Genomic DNA, 14548 nt, shown 5'->3' with positions numbered 1-14548 from the left:
CTAGGTTCACTTAACAGCGTTATATTTCGTTCATATTATAACTCAGAATGCACAAAATTTATATCATTTGAAGAATTATCTAATCGTTGCCATATGTTCTATTCAAATACTATAATAAATCTAGAACTATGTATAAAAGAAATTAAGCAAACAAAACAAAAAAGAAACAGTTTTTCACAGACGATTCAGTATTTCTCGTTCAATTAATTCAGTTCTCACTTCGCGAAAAGACAAAAATACATAAAAACTCAAAATATCGATATTAAAAATTACGAAGTAAATCTTAAGCACTTATTTCCTCGAAAAAAATTCAAGAAAGGATTAAGCATGATTTAATTCGCAATAATAAATGAAGGCGTTTGTTGCTGCAAAGCTTAGTCTCTTTAGATTGGCAACAAATCTACTATTGTGCTGTTTCAAAAGCAAACAAACAAGTCGCCATGTTATTTAAAAATTAGGCTTAACCGCACTTAAACAGCTTTTAAATTGTTGGTAATTCTACAAATATTGCTTGCAGATTTCCTAAAGGCATAAAAACCTTAACCGGAAGATAAGAACAACATAATTAAATCATTTTTAAAGAATATATATATATATATATATATATATATATATATATATATATATATATATGTATATATATATATAAATAAATTTAAAAAATAAATAAATAAATAAATAAAAATGCACTAAATTTACGCAGGCGAGCTTGTTGTTGTATTTCAGGTCACACAGATCACACAGAGATTCAAACATCTAAATTTTGACACTAGTCTGAGCTACAGAGCATCTTTGCCAATGAAATCCTATTCTCTTTCATGCTCAAGCATCCTGCATCTCTTGAAGGCACTTCAGATGGTGTTGATTAGTGACTTCAGAGATTATTTGAATGCTGGTAGTCATAAATAAGGAAAAATAGAACTAGAATTAAAACTCTTACCTTTCACAAGATAATACGAAAAAGATACATTTTTACACGATTAAATAATGTCGAATTTTATGTTACAAGAATGGAGAAAAAAGAATGAAGAGAAATGAACCCTAATGTAAATTCCATTCGAAGAGAGGCTCGTTATGAAAAAATTTTTCTCCCTTTTGTCCTAGTGTCTGAAAGGTAAAATATCTATTTTTCATCAAAGGGGTGAAGGATGCACAGTTGCTAGTTGTTCGTTTGGGGAAGATCAGTTCTGCAGCATTTTTCAATGCCGAATTTCCTACGTCTTAGTACAAAGTAACATCGTCACTATCGTCATCTGCAATAAAAAGTTCTCCAAGAAGGCATCCTTTCCTTGGGTGGATATCCTCAGAGAGGTTCACTCACTCTGAAAATAGGCCTCGGATAGACCGGTAGAAGCAGCTGCAGTGAAAACAGTGTTTTTTTTTCTCAGTCTTTCCCTTGTATGTTTATCATAATCAGACAATTCAACCCAATCTATGCTTCCAGCCAACACACTTTCTTCCCAATTTTTGAAACTGAAAATACACTACGGATATTATTCTTATTTCTTCTTGGTTGGGATGTATATTTATCATATTATTCTTGCTTTTGATGTTATTTTCGGTTTCTGGTGTTTTATTTTCCAGAGAAACTAAAAGCAATTGAGTTTTTATTTAACTCCATGTACTTTTCATTATGTAATCATCAAAAGATATACAATGTTGCGTATGCATGTAAAACTTCTAATTATGCAAAAACTGCTAGAAGTGGAACTCCAAAGGAAGAATTACGTAAAAGCGCAGAATATTCTAGCAGAATTTGATTTGAAGCGATATTTTGTTAAATATTTCTTGGCTCCATTCGAGTTGCTTATTCTAAAAATAAGTTCTAAAATGCTTTTAGTATCTGCAATAATTTTTATGTGCCCCCTGATTTGAGAACGTCTATTTTAAGGAAACTCTTGATGCGCTCTTGCGTTTCCTAAGCGAATACATTGTTTCCTGTTCTTTACAAGCCTACCTTACTGCTCTATTCAGATTGCAAATAACTTATCATTAACAATTTATAACCATTATAAATTACCGCAAAAAAGAGCTTCATTTTAAGACAACCGATTCCTTATCCTGTAAAGAATGAGCTAATTTACTTAAGGAAGTGGTTGTCAAGGGTGTACTTCAAGGGTATTATAAATATCTAACCTAAATTTTACTTTGGTTCTTAACCTTGGGGTCAAAAGTATGGCGCAAATAATATTTGACGTCGTAATTCAAGACAATCTAAACCAGCTGGTGGTCTAAGTTCTCCAAGCGTTCTTAACTCTAAGGCCTTGATCTAATATATTTTCGTCGCAAAATTACTCTTATTTATTAGCTTATTTAAAACATTGAATAATTTTTGTTTTGAAATACACTGTTAGTCATGTAATACATTAAGAAAGAATGAATGCTTATAATACGTACCCGAAAAACACAGATGTTGTAAAAGATACATGGCACATTCAATTTTATTCGTTAAAATATGTTCTCACCGGAGAAAAAAAAAAAAAAAAAAAAAAAAAAATGAAACAAACCGCCTAAAAATTTTAAACTAAAGCTTGAATTTTAAGCATAAATATTCTAGAAACATGCAAGGAATTAAAGTGTTAGTATATTCAAGCAGTTACTTGGACATTATTCCGGTGAAAGACATATTTAATTTTTCAAACTCTTCCACACCTAATCTCCTCCTGTCTCCTCTGTAACTTTATACAAATAGTAATTAAAAAGTAATATAAACACTATATAAACAAAAATAATATAAACACTTGTATATAAAACGGGTCGCGATTCAGATTTGCAATGAAGTCATTATCCTAGACATAAAAGATTTTAGTGGTCGGTGAAATTATCTGGAATTATCTGTTACTGAAATTACTCAGAAATTACCTGTTAATGAGAAGCGGCTGTATGGGCTGCAGTGAGAAAATTCTGTTACCAAGCAATTACCATCATATTCGACCTCTGTGACTTGCGTAGAGATATACACTGCGAAAAAAAGGGAGGGGCAGTTCGATATCTCCCGTTCTACTCGGCCGATTGACAAAATTCAGCTTGCGTTTTTCGTGTCTCGAAAGCAGACTTAGGATATGTATTAGATTTATATATAGCATTGTTTTAATATAGGTATTTTGACATGAAATCAGACTTTTTCTGAAATGAAATTCCAATTTTTTACCAAATTTCGATTCTACGATTCAAATTATGCTAAACTGCTAAGTCTTGTAATAATCGCACAAGTACGTTTTTAAAACTTAGTTTTCAAAATTTTAGCTCCTCAGTGTTAATTGAATTTGATATATATTTATTAATAATTCTTTTTTATTGAACTTAGTAGTCTTTTGATTATTTCTTCCAGAATTCGAAATTTAGGCTTAATCCAAATACAATTCGCACATTTTTTATTATTTATTTTAAAAATTTGCATTTTAAAATATTTTTTATATATTTTTCGAAAACATTTTTGTATTATAACCTATTAAATTATACTTTCTCAAAGTAGATGTATTTCTAAGCATATCTAAAAAAATTAGAGTTTTCTATTCAAAATTTCCTGGGATATACATGAATTTACATATTGGCGCGTTTTGAAATTTGGCGTATTTAATATAAGTTATAATAACGAAAATGTGGTTTACTCACTTTGTTAACATTATTTGAAAGAATGAACAATGGACCTTTTTCCCTCTCGTGCATCAATGAAAAAGGGAAAGTAAGTAGGTTACTATAAATTAAGAATTCCGCCAACTTTTGGCGCAAACTGAAAAAAATGCGCCAAGGTAAATTTTTAAATTTCTCCATAAATGTTTCACCAAAATTTACAACATTTAATATCTAGGCATAATTTGAATGGTAGAATCGAAACATGGAAAAAAAATTGATATGTTATTTTAGAAAAAAGTCCTATTTTGTGTCAAAATACTTACTCTAGAATAATGTTATATATAAATTTAATATATATCCTAAGTCGCGCTTTCGAGACATGAAAAATGCAATTTGAATTTCGTCAATCGGCGCAGTAGAATGGCAGATACAGAACTGTTCCTCCCTTCCCCCCCCCAGTGTACCTTCAAGCCAGTCTCCATATTCCTTTTCTGGAATCTAAGCAATCATTGAAGTCGGCACCCCGAATAAAATTAATTAAAATTAATATAAATATTTATAGTTAAATATTACTAGTTAAAGAAGAAAAAATTTATTTGATTGTAGCTTGAGAGAACAACTTAGTTGGCGTCCTCCGAAAAAATGGCATTCTAAAGCAGTTATCGATGTAGCCTATGCTTCGAGCTTTCCTTAGATATAATCATCGGAGTTCGTAACGCTGGAGACTCAATTACAAGCACGACAAACCTTGAGGGTGCAAGAAGAAGTGTTTAAAGTGTTTTGATAGCTTACACAAAATATGTACGATTTCATTTTTGAAGAAAGAATGGTTTAATACAGAAGTTAACCAAAAAGTCTAGGAGCGTTACTGAAGCGGATATTTATCCAAAATCACAAGACAGATATGTCTCAGATCACCTTCTTGATATATACCTATCTACAGCACTCCTTATCAAGTAAAATTATCCGATGGAATTTCATGCTGCAAGCATTAATTGGAATAATGGTTTTGAAATAGACAAAGCGTCTAATCCTTCTAACTAGTAATGCATCTATCTAATTTAATTAGTAATACCTTAAAGCGATGATAATGGTAATGGAGGTGGAAATTCATGGATATCTTTATAACTGAAACTGCCTGCGGAAATATTTGATGTTGAATTTATAATTTGTACCATTAAAGCATGGAAGAAGTTCTGTGTTTAGATAGGGTGCGATAATTTGGCATCGTTCTGGGATTCCTTGTAGTTCTGCTTGGTAGGATCGAAAAGCAGAACAATATTGCAGCATTATAGGCCATCATCTCATCTCTACTTTATGATTCAGATTATGTTCCTGGCAAAAGATCTATATTCCTAAACGACAACACAATTCACACTGTTAGACGTGGCCAAGCATGATTTGATGAGCACGAAGTTGAACATATAATATATGCTAGGATTCCACGACCAGTCACTCTCTTTGAAGAATAGAGCGCTGAGCAACGGATGCATATTCTCTTGAATATCATACAAGACGAGACTTAATTTTAGATTGGCTTCTTTCAATTTCCGAAACACCTTCCTATTATTTTATTAGTGCTCTTTAAAACCCTTCCCGACGGGGATTATATCATTCAGGAATATGAGACAGATTCTGTAGGAAAGACCTTTCAACACGGTCGCCATGAGGCGTTCAAATGTTGCCGACACATTACATAAACTAAAGGGCTTCACCTTGAACTGCCATAGTCTTTGTCTGGTAGTAAATGCCGTCGTTTCTCGGTCGTTAGGGTATATCTCTAACTGTCAATATATACAGTTTAAATCAAGCGTCGAAAAGCACTTGTTTTCAGAAAGAGTGTCCAAAATATCGTCAATTCTAGGAAGAGGGCAATTGCTTTTCTTCGTAACCTCATTTAACCGACAATAGCCAACGCAAAATCTAGTTTAAACGTTTCGTTCTGATCAAGACAATTTACTTATTATCCAAAGACTTACTTAAGGCTCGATAACGCCTCTATCTTGCGTGTCCTTTAGAAGTTTTCCTACATCTTTCTGTTCAGCAATTAGTAGATGTTGTTCGAGTGATGGATGATTTCCAGTATCAGTTATGCTGAGCCAAACTGTATGGACCTATATTAGAAAATGAGCGAGAGAAAACACCTTGTAAGGCAGCACACTTTCTTCATCGTTTAGATGGAAATTCTGCAGTAAACGTTTTGTGTTAGACCCTCTGAAGATAGAGACTCTGAAGAATTACTGGTTCCATTAATACAAGCCACTGCTGCAACTGCTTCGCCTTTCTTGATGATTTTCCTTTATCACTTACGTTGGCAGCTCTCACAGGGATAACTGTCTTCGATAGGTAGACAAGTACCTAAGCTATTAGTACTCCTTTAGGGCTGCTACAGTTCTTAAGATATTCCATTAAGCCGTATTGGAAATTTCTATTTGCAGCTATGGATCCAGGTAGTATAAATTTTGTTCTTGCTGGTACTATGACGTTGTCTTGTGCTATAATTTGGTGGACGGATTTAACTTCATCTTTAATTCCGAACAGGGTCATGCCCTCAGAGGCAGAATGCATTCGTTATTTTTAAAGTTTTTGACTGCATACGATTGCCTTGCATAATTCTCTCTATTACTATTAATCCTCACATACTCTTGTTAGAAATTATCCATGATTTGCAAAGAATAATTTCATTTCTTCCAGCAGATGTAGTAACAGAAGTTTACATAACCCAAAAAAAAACTTAAATGGACTCTTTTTTGCCTTAAAATTTTAACCATCCAATTATATTTCCACTCGTTCTGCAAAAAATTCTCTATGACTCTACGGAGATTCATAACGGCTGTCTAGTTGCCAGACTGCTTGAACATTTTTTATATGTGAGAATTTATCTGTTATTAGAGGACTTTCTGCCACAACTGGGACTATCTTTCAGTGTAAATAAAATTATGAACAAATTGTCGCTTATTTGTAGAGGCTCACTAATTAATTAACTGCATCTTAATTCAGATTATGCCTGGCGTATACTTTGTGCTTTCACACATACATTGATATGCCATTTCTAAGCGTTATAGTTTCTCACTAGTGGCCCGAGTGGTTAAGACCGCTGGATACTGGTAGTTCGACTCCGAGGAACAATCAAGCCGTATGGGTGTTTTCGTTGATTTCCTCATGTTTGATGTGAATACGAGACAGTTTCTCTTAAGTCTACAATGAAGGAATAAATTCCCCTAGGCAGATAGCCCTCGAGTGCTTTTATCATACCTATGTAATCGAACTTAACCCTTGAATTTTGCATTGTTTCTTACGAATTGCTTGAATTGATAAACCATTTAAAACGTAATTATGTTTTACCTTCTTTGGCTGTTATTTGAGAATATTTTGATACATTGGAAATTTCTACATGTGTGGCAAAGTTATTAATGTACTAGAAAACAGAGTTTTTCGAATTTAAATTAAAATATCTATCTCATCGATTAAAATATATATTTATATAATGACTAGTGATGAAAAATGTCCCTATCATGATATGCAATATGTAGCTTCTATTAGTGGATGTCAAAAGAAAAATTTCCTATTATGCATTAATATTTTCTTCAGCTTTGATTGTTTTTAACCGTTCTGAAAATTTCCTGATACGACAGCATACGGGCTCTTCTGAAGTAAACAACAGCTGCTGAAATGGATACAAACGTACGCATGTGTACACAATTTCAATTAACACTATTAGATAAGTACAGATAATATGATGTAAGCCCAGGTCCAACTAACACTCTAGCCGAGAACTACGCAGGCTTAACTTGTCAGAAATGATGTCACATGTGACCACTGGTATGATGGAGGTATTTCCAGTATTTTTTCTCAATCTTAAAAGCAAATGAAAAAAAATAGTTTTCCAAAATTTTATATATATTTTTATTCGAAGGAAAATGTATAAGGAATAATAAATTCTCCTTCCAATAGAATTTCTGAGGACAGACTTCCATTATTTCCCCATCCCCTTTTAATTCTTTCTTCCTCCCACCTACCAAGCATATCATCACCTGCCGCTTTCAGCCACCTGCACTTGTTTCGATGCCCTTGAACTTGAAAGAATTTACGAAGCTTATTTTTTTTATTTCTTTATTTCAGCCACAGTAAAGAAGAAAAATAAAAATGAGGGGCCCTCAGAAATATTTCTAGATAATTTATGCTTATATTATTGTAATTTTATTGCTTTAATTTGCTCACGTTGAGATACAAAATATATGATAAGGTCTTGAATTATCACAGAAGAGCGCGATAATATTTCGAGGTATATATTCTACCGAAATATTTTGAAAAATGAAAATTTATATATATCAAAGAGCACTATATCTTTCATAATGGGTATTATGAAAGTTAGGAAACTTGGAGAAAGAAAGTATTTATGATTGTTTCAACTTCGTAGTACGAAGTAAAAGTAAAGGGAGTATTGTAGTCGCGGAAAATTTCGGGTATCATATGTCTACGAAAATATCCATTTTAACCTCTCTTGAAACCATTTCACCAATGTCTTCGTGTGAAATTTGTAGGTATGGAAAGAATAAAGGAATGTGTTTTCTATTTCGCATAACTCAAAAACGAGTAGTCTTAAAACGTTGAAATTTTGTATATGGGCCTGCTACAACATGTAGTTGAGCTCATCGCGTTTTGTCACAATCGGCCGCACCAGACGTATATAAATATACACTGGTGTGCAAATATTAAGGACGAGACGGTTTTTTCAATATAACTTTGTACAAAAGATTTCCAAATCAACAAATTTAATACCGTAAGATCCCCTATACGTAAGGACATGAGTAATGTAAGCAACACTTACTAAAAGAAAAATCTGAGGGATAAAAAGAAGCTTTATTGAAAAAGTAGCATGGAGCGCGATGCGACTGAAGGCCGAAACATCCCTGTGATGGGTGTCCAGCAAGAAACATCCGGTCTTCAATAGGGAATATGATCTTCCCTGACTGCTAGGCAGGTTTCACAGCGTCTGCCCATGCTGAGAATGAGGGTGTCAATGAGTTGTTGAGGCATTGCTACCCATTCGTCTTGCAGCGCCAATCGAAGCTCCGGAATCGTTACTGGTGGTAAGGTACGAGCTGCCAAGCGTCTGCCTAAGAAAATCCCATACATGCTCGATGGGATTGAGATCCGGAGATCGTGCCGGCCAATCCATACGTTCAATATCCTCACTCTCTAAGAACTGTTCGGCAGCTACTGTGCGATGACATGGTGCATTGTCGTCCATGAAAAGGAACTATGGACCCATAGCGCCTCTAAAAAGACGCACATATGGAAGAAGAATCTTGTTACAATAACGGGTCCCGTTGACTGAACCTGCGTCGAAGTTGTGAAGGTCTGTACGACTACCAAGCATGATGCCTCCCCAAACGAGAAAACTGCCACCTCCATACCTGTCCCTTTCAATGATGTTCGAGGGATGATTGCGGCTTCCCCGCTCTCTCCAGATGAGTATGCGATGAGAATCGCTACTCAGAGTGAATCTGCTCTCATCTGTAAAGAGTACTCCTCCCCATTCATTGTCTCTCCAATTCCGGTGTTCCCGGCACCACAGAAAACGCCTTCTCCGATGGGCAGGCGTTAGAGGTACACACCGTACAGGGCGTCGTGCAAACAGACCACCACCGTGCAGTCTTCTGGCCACGGTAAAACGCGACATCGGTCGTCCAGTCGCCTGTGTCGTGCGTCTAGCGATTTCTGCCGCTGTCTGCCGCCTGTTTCTTCTGGCCTGTAAGGCAATATACCGGTCATCTGCGGGTGGGGTTCCTCGTGGACGACCACTACTAAACCCCCGGATAGCTGTTCCTGTAGTTTGAAATTGTCTCCAAAGTCGTGAAACGATGCTGTGAGCAATTCCGAACTCTGAAGCCACACTTGTCACACTGCGGCCTTCCTCCAACTTCCCAATGATTCGACCTCGGGTAAAAGCATCCAGATGTCGTCTAACAGATTGATTATTGGCCATTTCTCGCTGAGGAAGCAACTCGGTGTGATTTGAACTGCTATACGGCGTGCAATCTCTTTGCCAGAAATACTGATCTTACACCGACAACATGCTTTATACTACTCAGACACTCCCCCATTACGTCTACCTGCATATCTGCGCATGTGCTACCGTACATCACCTTACTTAATCTCCTGATTGGTCTTTCTGTCCGCTCTGCCTCTTCGTTCAGCTGATATGCTAATTTTTCGACTTCGTCCTTAATTTTTGCACACCAGTGTATATATATATTGTCACTCTGTTACCCGTCTAGGTCAGCTCAGTTCTTTTTCTTATATGTTGGTTAATGATGCCATTTTTGCTTTAAAAGGGAACTGAATTATTGTTCTTATGTTCCAATTAAGACTTTTAGGCCTTTAGTTAATCTGTATGCACTAGTTGTATAATTATTATCAGTTTAAAAGTTTAAGTAGACGAGTTTACCTTACGAGTTTAAGTAGCCTAATGAAGCCGCCATTTGTTTACATCTCACACTCTTAGTAGACTAGTGAATTAAATCAGTTGATGCACCAATTTCAGTGTCTTTTTGCCCAGTGTGACCAAAAGTTAACTTGCAGTTTTGTGCATTCATTTTTTTTCCTATCTGTATATGGTGTTTTAGGGTTTTCTATATTTTTACAATTTTTAATGAAGGTTGAGTTTTTAGTTATTTATGCCTTGCCGCGAAGTGGGATCTGAATTGATTGAATTAGAAATATATCTTTAAAGAAATTCGAGGAAATAAGTTTTAATGAAGTTCAGCAAAAAATGTGTATAACTTAATTAGGCCGTATAAGGAAGTCCTGTGGTCTTGCCCATCAGATTTTTTTCTATTGTACACTGAATAAAGATCTTATTATAGAAGTGTTAAAGCCGTGTTTCTCAAATTGTAAACTGTTCGTGAACTTTTAGAGGTCTGAAAGTTTTCTGAGGGAGGAAAAAAAAACGTAATAATGTTCAGAATAAAACAATTAATCAAAATGCTTTATCCGTTAAAATTTCTGTCAATGTGATGCTGAAGTCCGATTAGAATTCCTTAATAAGTCAAGTGCAGTTTAAAGTAATTAGAAAGAAACACAAAAATGGCTGGAGAATTAATTTTTGTAAAATTTGCAAACTTGGTAGTTCTACTCTCATTGCTTAGAGAGAGGCGAAAGACGACCACTGTATCGAGATTTAATAGCATGGCAAGATAGAATGGATTATGTAAGAAAACAGATTCTAAAAATACACTTTTTATAATAATATCTAACATTCACTACTGTAAAAATAAAAAAGCGTATAGCTTTCTTTCTTTATTTTGAAATTGAACTGGTCGGAATAATTTTTCTTTCAAGTTTTGAATTTGCATTTTACGTTGTTGGCGAAGCGGCAAACTAAAAAGACATCTACGCAGTGGCATAAGGATATATAGTCCACATCACCCTTAATCTATGCCTTTTGTAATCTTTTTATGATATATTTCTAAAATAAATATTTAAAGGCACATTTTGAGTTATTATGATAGGAAGAAATTTCCTTCTATGCTACACTAGTTAATTTCAAGAAAAAGCACATTCCACTACATGAAATGTAGAAATGTATAATTTCACTACTTTTGTTTTGTTTATATTATCTGACTTTTATTTTGTTTTGACTTTTATTTTAAAATGATGAACAAAAGCATTAAACTGGTATTTCGCTTGAAATGAAATAATTCTTTATTAAATGAAACCTACGATTTTCAATATTATTAAATAAAATTTGAATCCGTAATCGAGTAAGGAAATTTGATTCAAGTTTATTAATGTTTTTCTGATATTCATTTTGCCCTTTGGTTTATCAAAATTCAAGAAAATTAAAATAATATATTGCCAGTTTAGAAATTTTAGCCTGTTATGCATTTCTTGTATCTGTAATTTTTATGGCAACGCTGGACAATGGATTTGTCAAGGAGATGAATAAAAATTAGAAATTCTGTGAAAGAAAAAAATATCTTTTTCTGTCGATTAAGAAATTAAAGAAGTTAAAACTTCTTTGTGATAAACGATGATTCAGGTTTCTTACAGGTAATAAATTTTTCAGCTTAGTTTTCTACCAACGTGCATATTAATTTATTCTGCATTAATTAACAGGATGCAATAATTAATTAATGTATTAAAAAACTGGTGGATTCCTTCAAGAATTTTCTAGCTAAAACCCCGACTTCTTTCTTTTAGAAAATTTGCAATGCTCTCCTCAACTTGCATTAGTTCAATGGAAGAATTAATATCCGAAATGCAAATTAATAATGAGTTAATTAAACGGTGATAAAATATATATGAGAGCATATTAGTTAGCCTTCTGTCTTTTGAAATATTGTATGCAAATATTCACTGTATTGAGAATTCTTGTTTATTAAATTTTTGCGGTATCTCTAAACTGACGAGCGTGTTTTACACTGTGTGAAGATTATTGCTGAAAGAACTGAATTTTTAGTTTTTTTAGCCTATTCCAATGAGCTATCAAAGACATTAGTTATTCCTTCTAAATTGACTCAAAAGCGTCTTGGAATGAGGACATTATAATTAGCAGCTAACTTTCAAAGAAAGAGTTGTATAATACTCACAAGCTTAAATTTGAATTTTAGAGTAAGTGGTACTTTTCCCTTTTCCTTATTTTTATATTAGACGTAAATTTTTCTTTCGTAGAGGAACCTTTGAATGACTACGGACCAGGAATTGGAACTGCAGAGTGCTGTGGATTCCTTCTCAACGTACGAAGAATACTTAGATTCTTTGCTCACTAACGATGACCTAAATTTCTTGCAGGTAATCAACCTTTCATACTGTGTCTAAAAATTTACATTTATTTAATAATGTACATATGAACATATTCTGAAATTAACTTACAAGCCACATTAACTTACTAAATGTAAACCTGATGTTTGTCATAGTATTCGGAAGAGGTGTGAGAGATAGATTTAGGAAATTTTAGTTCTCGAAGAATGATTGACTGTAACATACCTGCATTGTTGCATTATGTAAGAATGTATGAAACGGATTAAACGGAGCATGAAACGGTCATTTTGAGATGATGTACTTTAGATTGATATATTGTATGCAGTTGTTATATTCAGGTCAGGAAGTTAAAGTGCTCAAATTGAAATAAAGGATAAAAGGTGGTTTGCTAACTAAAATTAGAACTTTTCTTTCATATTTTTTGTTACATATCTCACCCTTCAAAAAGAAAAGTGCTTAAGATAGCAAAGCCTTTTTGAGATTACACAAATTAGGTCAGCAAAATATGATTTTGAATATACAAAACAAAATTTTGAACAAAGTAATTTTTAAATAATTTCAAAAAATAAATCGTACAATTTTTAATTCAATAATAATTTAAAAAATAATATGGAACATAAATTTTGAGAACTATATTTCTTAGAATAAACGCAATTTTTAGAGCAGTATTATTCAAGATGCAGTCTAAATTTAGAAAAGTTCTTGATTTTGGGAAACGACTTCGTTTAATAATAATTCTTCGGGGAAGGATTATTATTAAACGTGATTAATTATCTCAAATTTCAAAATTTTATAACATAACTAATATTCGTATTTATATTTGTATTTACACATCATTTGTACTAGTATTACTGAAATTATGGTTTTTGTTGTGATTATTACATTTCTAATTTTCTTATTTTATACAATTTGGAAGACCACGCAGTTTTCTTCAGACACAAACATGTTCATCAACTGGACATATTCACTTTGGCTGACTGGGGTATTCTGTAGCAGTGGGTCAAGGCATGTTTAGTGCCTACTTGAAAAGGCCTCTGTTTTTCACTTAAGGTAAATGGGCAATTTGTTTACTGAGCCACATACTTGAATTTTGTTCAATTTTGCTAAGCAGTTAATTACACATAGGGAAATTAATGACATTTAAGATTGATGATCACAGCTAATTTTGGATATCAAAAGTGAAGTGTACGACCGGACATAAAGAAGTTGAAAACACTTCTTGTAAACACAAATTACTGGCAATACTAAAGCTTTTAACCACTTTCGAGATTATTCGCAAGACTCCAGATAAGGTTTGAAGCACTGCTGGTTAACAGCATGTTTAAAGTACTTGTGAAATCGCGGGAGATCGCACAGTACATTTTCTTTCTCATTTTTAGATACTTGGCAGAACGCGAGAGATGTTTCAAAAGACATGCAGAAAATAAACTGATGCACATGGCAAAGATTTGATCCTGTCGGCTCATTGTAACAGATTGCAGAGGTAGCTGCGTCATCAGAATGATACCTCGTTAACGTAACTTGGACATGTTCGTGACATCGTACATAGAAGATTGATGCATAGAAAGGCAGAGATTTGCAGAGACGAATTTAAATAAAATTTTCTTTATGTTCCAGAATGTAACAAACTGTGATAGATTAGGTAAAGAGATGTAGTTGGAATTGGAGAGCTTAGGTATAATGATGAAACTTGCAGACAAACGAAACGGTAGATAAGACATAAATTATTGCTTGATTTTGAAACACATTATCTTATTCACACATCCTCATGGGCGCAATACGTATCCAGTCATCATAACATTCTTCCAAATGTACTCCATCTTGCATAAATGTTATACTATTGAATAACTAACTTGTTTCTTATTGTAAGAAGGGAATGATCCTGTCTCTCAAGGTGTCTGCCGAAAACATCACGGCAAAAACAACGCCGGCGAAAACGTCGTGGAGAACACAACGCAAGGCGAAAACGTCGTGGTAACAAAACATCGCGAAGGAAAATAAAGTAAAGAGAAAACATCGCAGTTTTAAAAAATCGTGGTACAAAATATCATCATCGAAAACAAAGCGCTTAAAAAACTTCGAAGTTTAAAAACATCGTCGTCGAAAATATCTTGGTAAAATATTAAGAACCTACAAATTATCGTATGACTATAGCATCGCTAATATACGTTTTCTGGCTTTAATAATTGTAAATGGATATTTT

General features: G+C 33.8%; 1 protein-coding gene across 2 annotated transcripts in view; it reads left to right on the top strand.

The window, feature by feature from the left end:
* LOC118189675 (cilia- and flagella-associated protein 299-like) overlaps positions 1-14548 on the top strand; it is a 70676-nt gene that overhangs the window by 27254 nt on the left and 28874 nt on the right. For both annotated transcript variants that reach the window (XM_085811914.1, XM_085811909.1), the window contains exon 2: positions 12256-12375. In XM_085811914.1, coding sequence (XP_085668040.1) covers positions 12268-12375 — 108 coding nt within the window. In that variant the 5' untranslated portion in view covers positions 12256-12267. The remainder of the gene's footprint in view (positions 1-12255; positions 12376-14548) is intronic.

Source organism: Stegodyphus dumicola, chromosome 1 (genome assembly GCF_044657685.1).
Source record: "Stegodyphus dumicola isolate Sdum_Otavi_A_Nest chromosome 1, ASM4465768v1".
Taxonomy (NCBI): domain Eukaryota; kingdom Metazoa; phylum Arthropoda; class Arachnida; order Araneae; family Eresidae; genus Stegodyphus; species Stegodyphus dumicola.
This window is presented reverse-complemented; position numbering and strand designations above follow the sequence as displayed.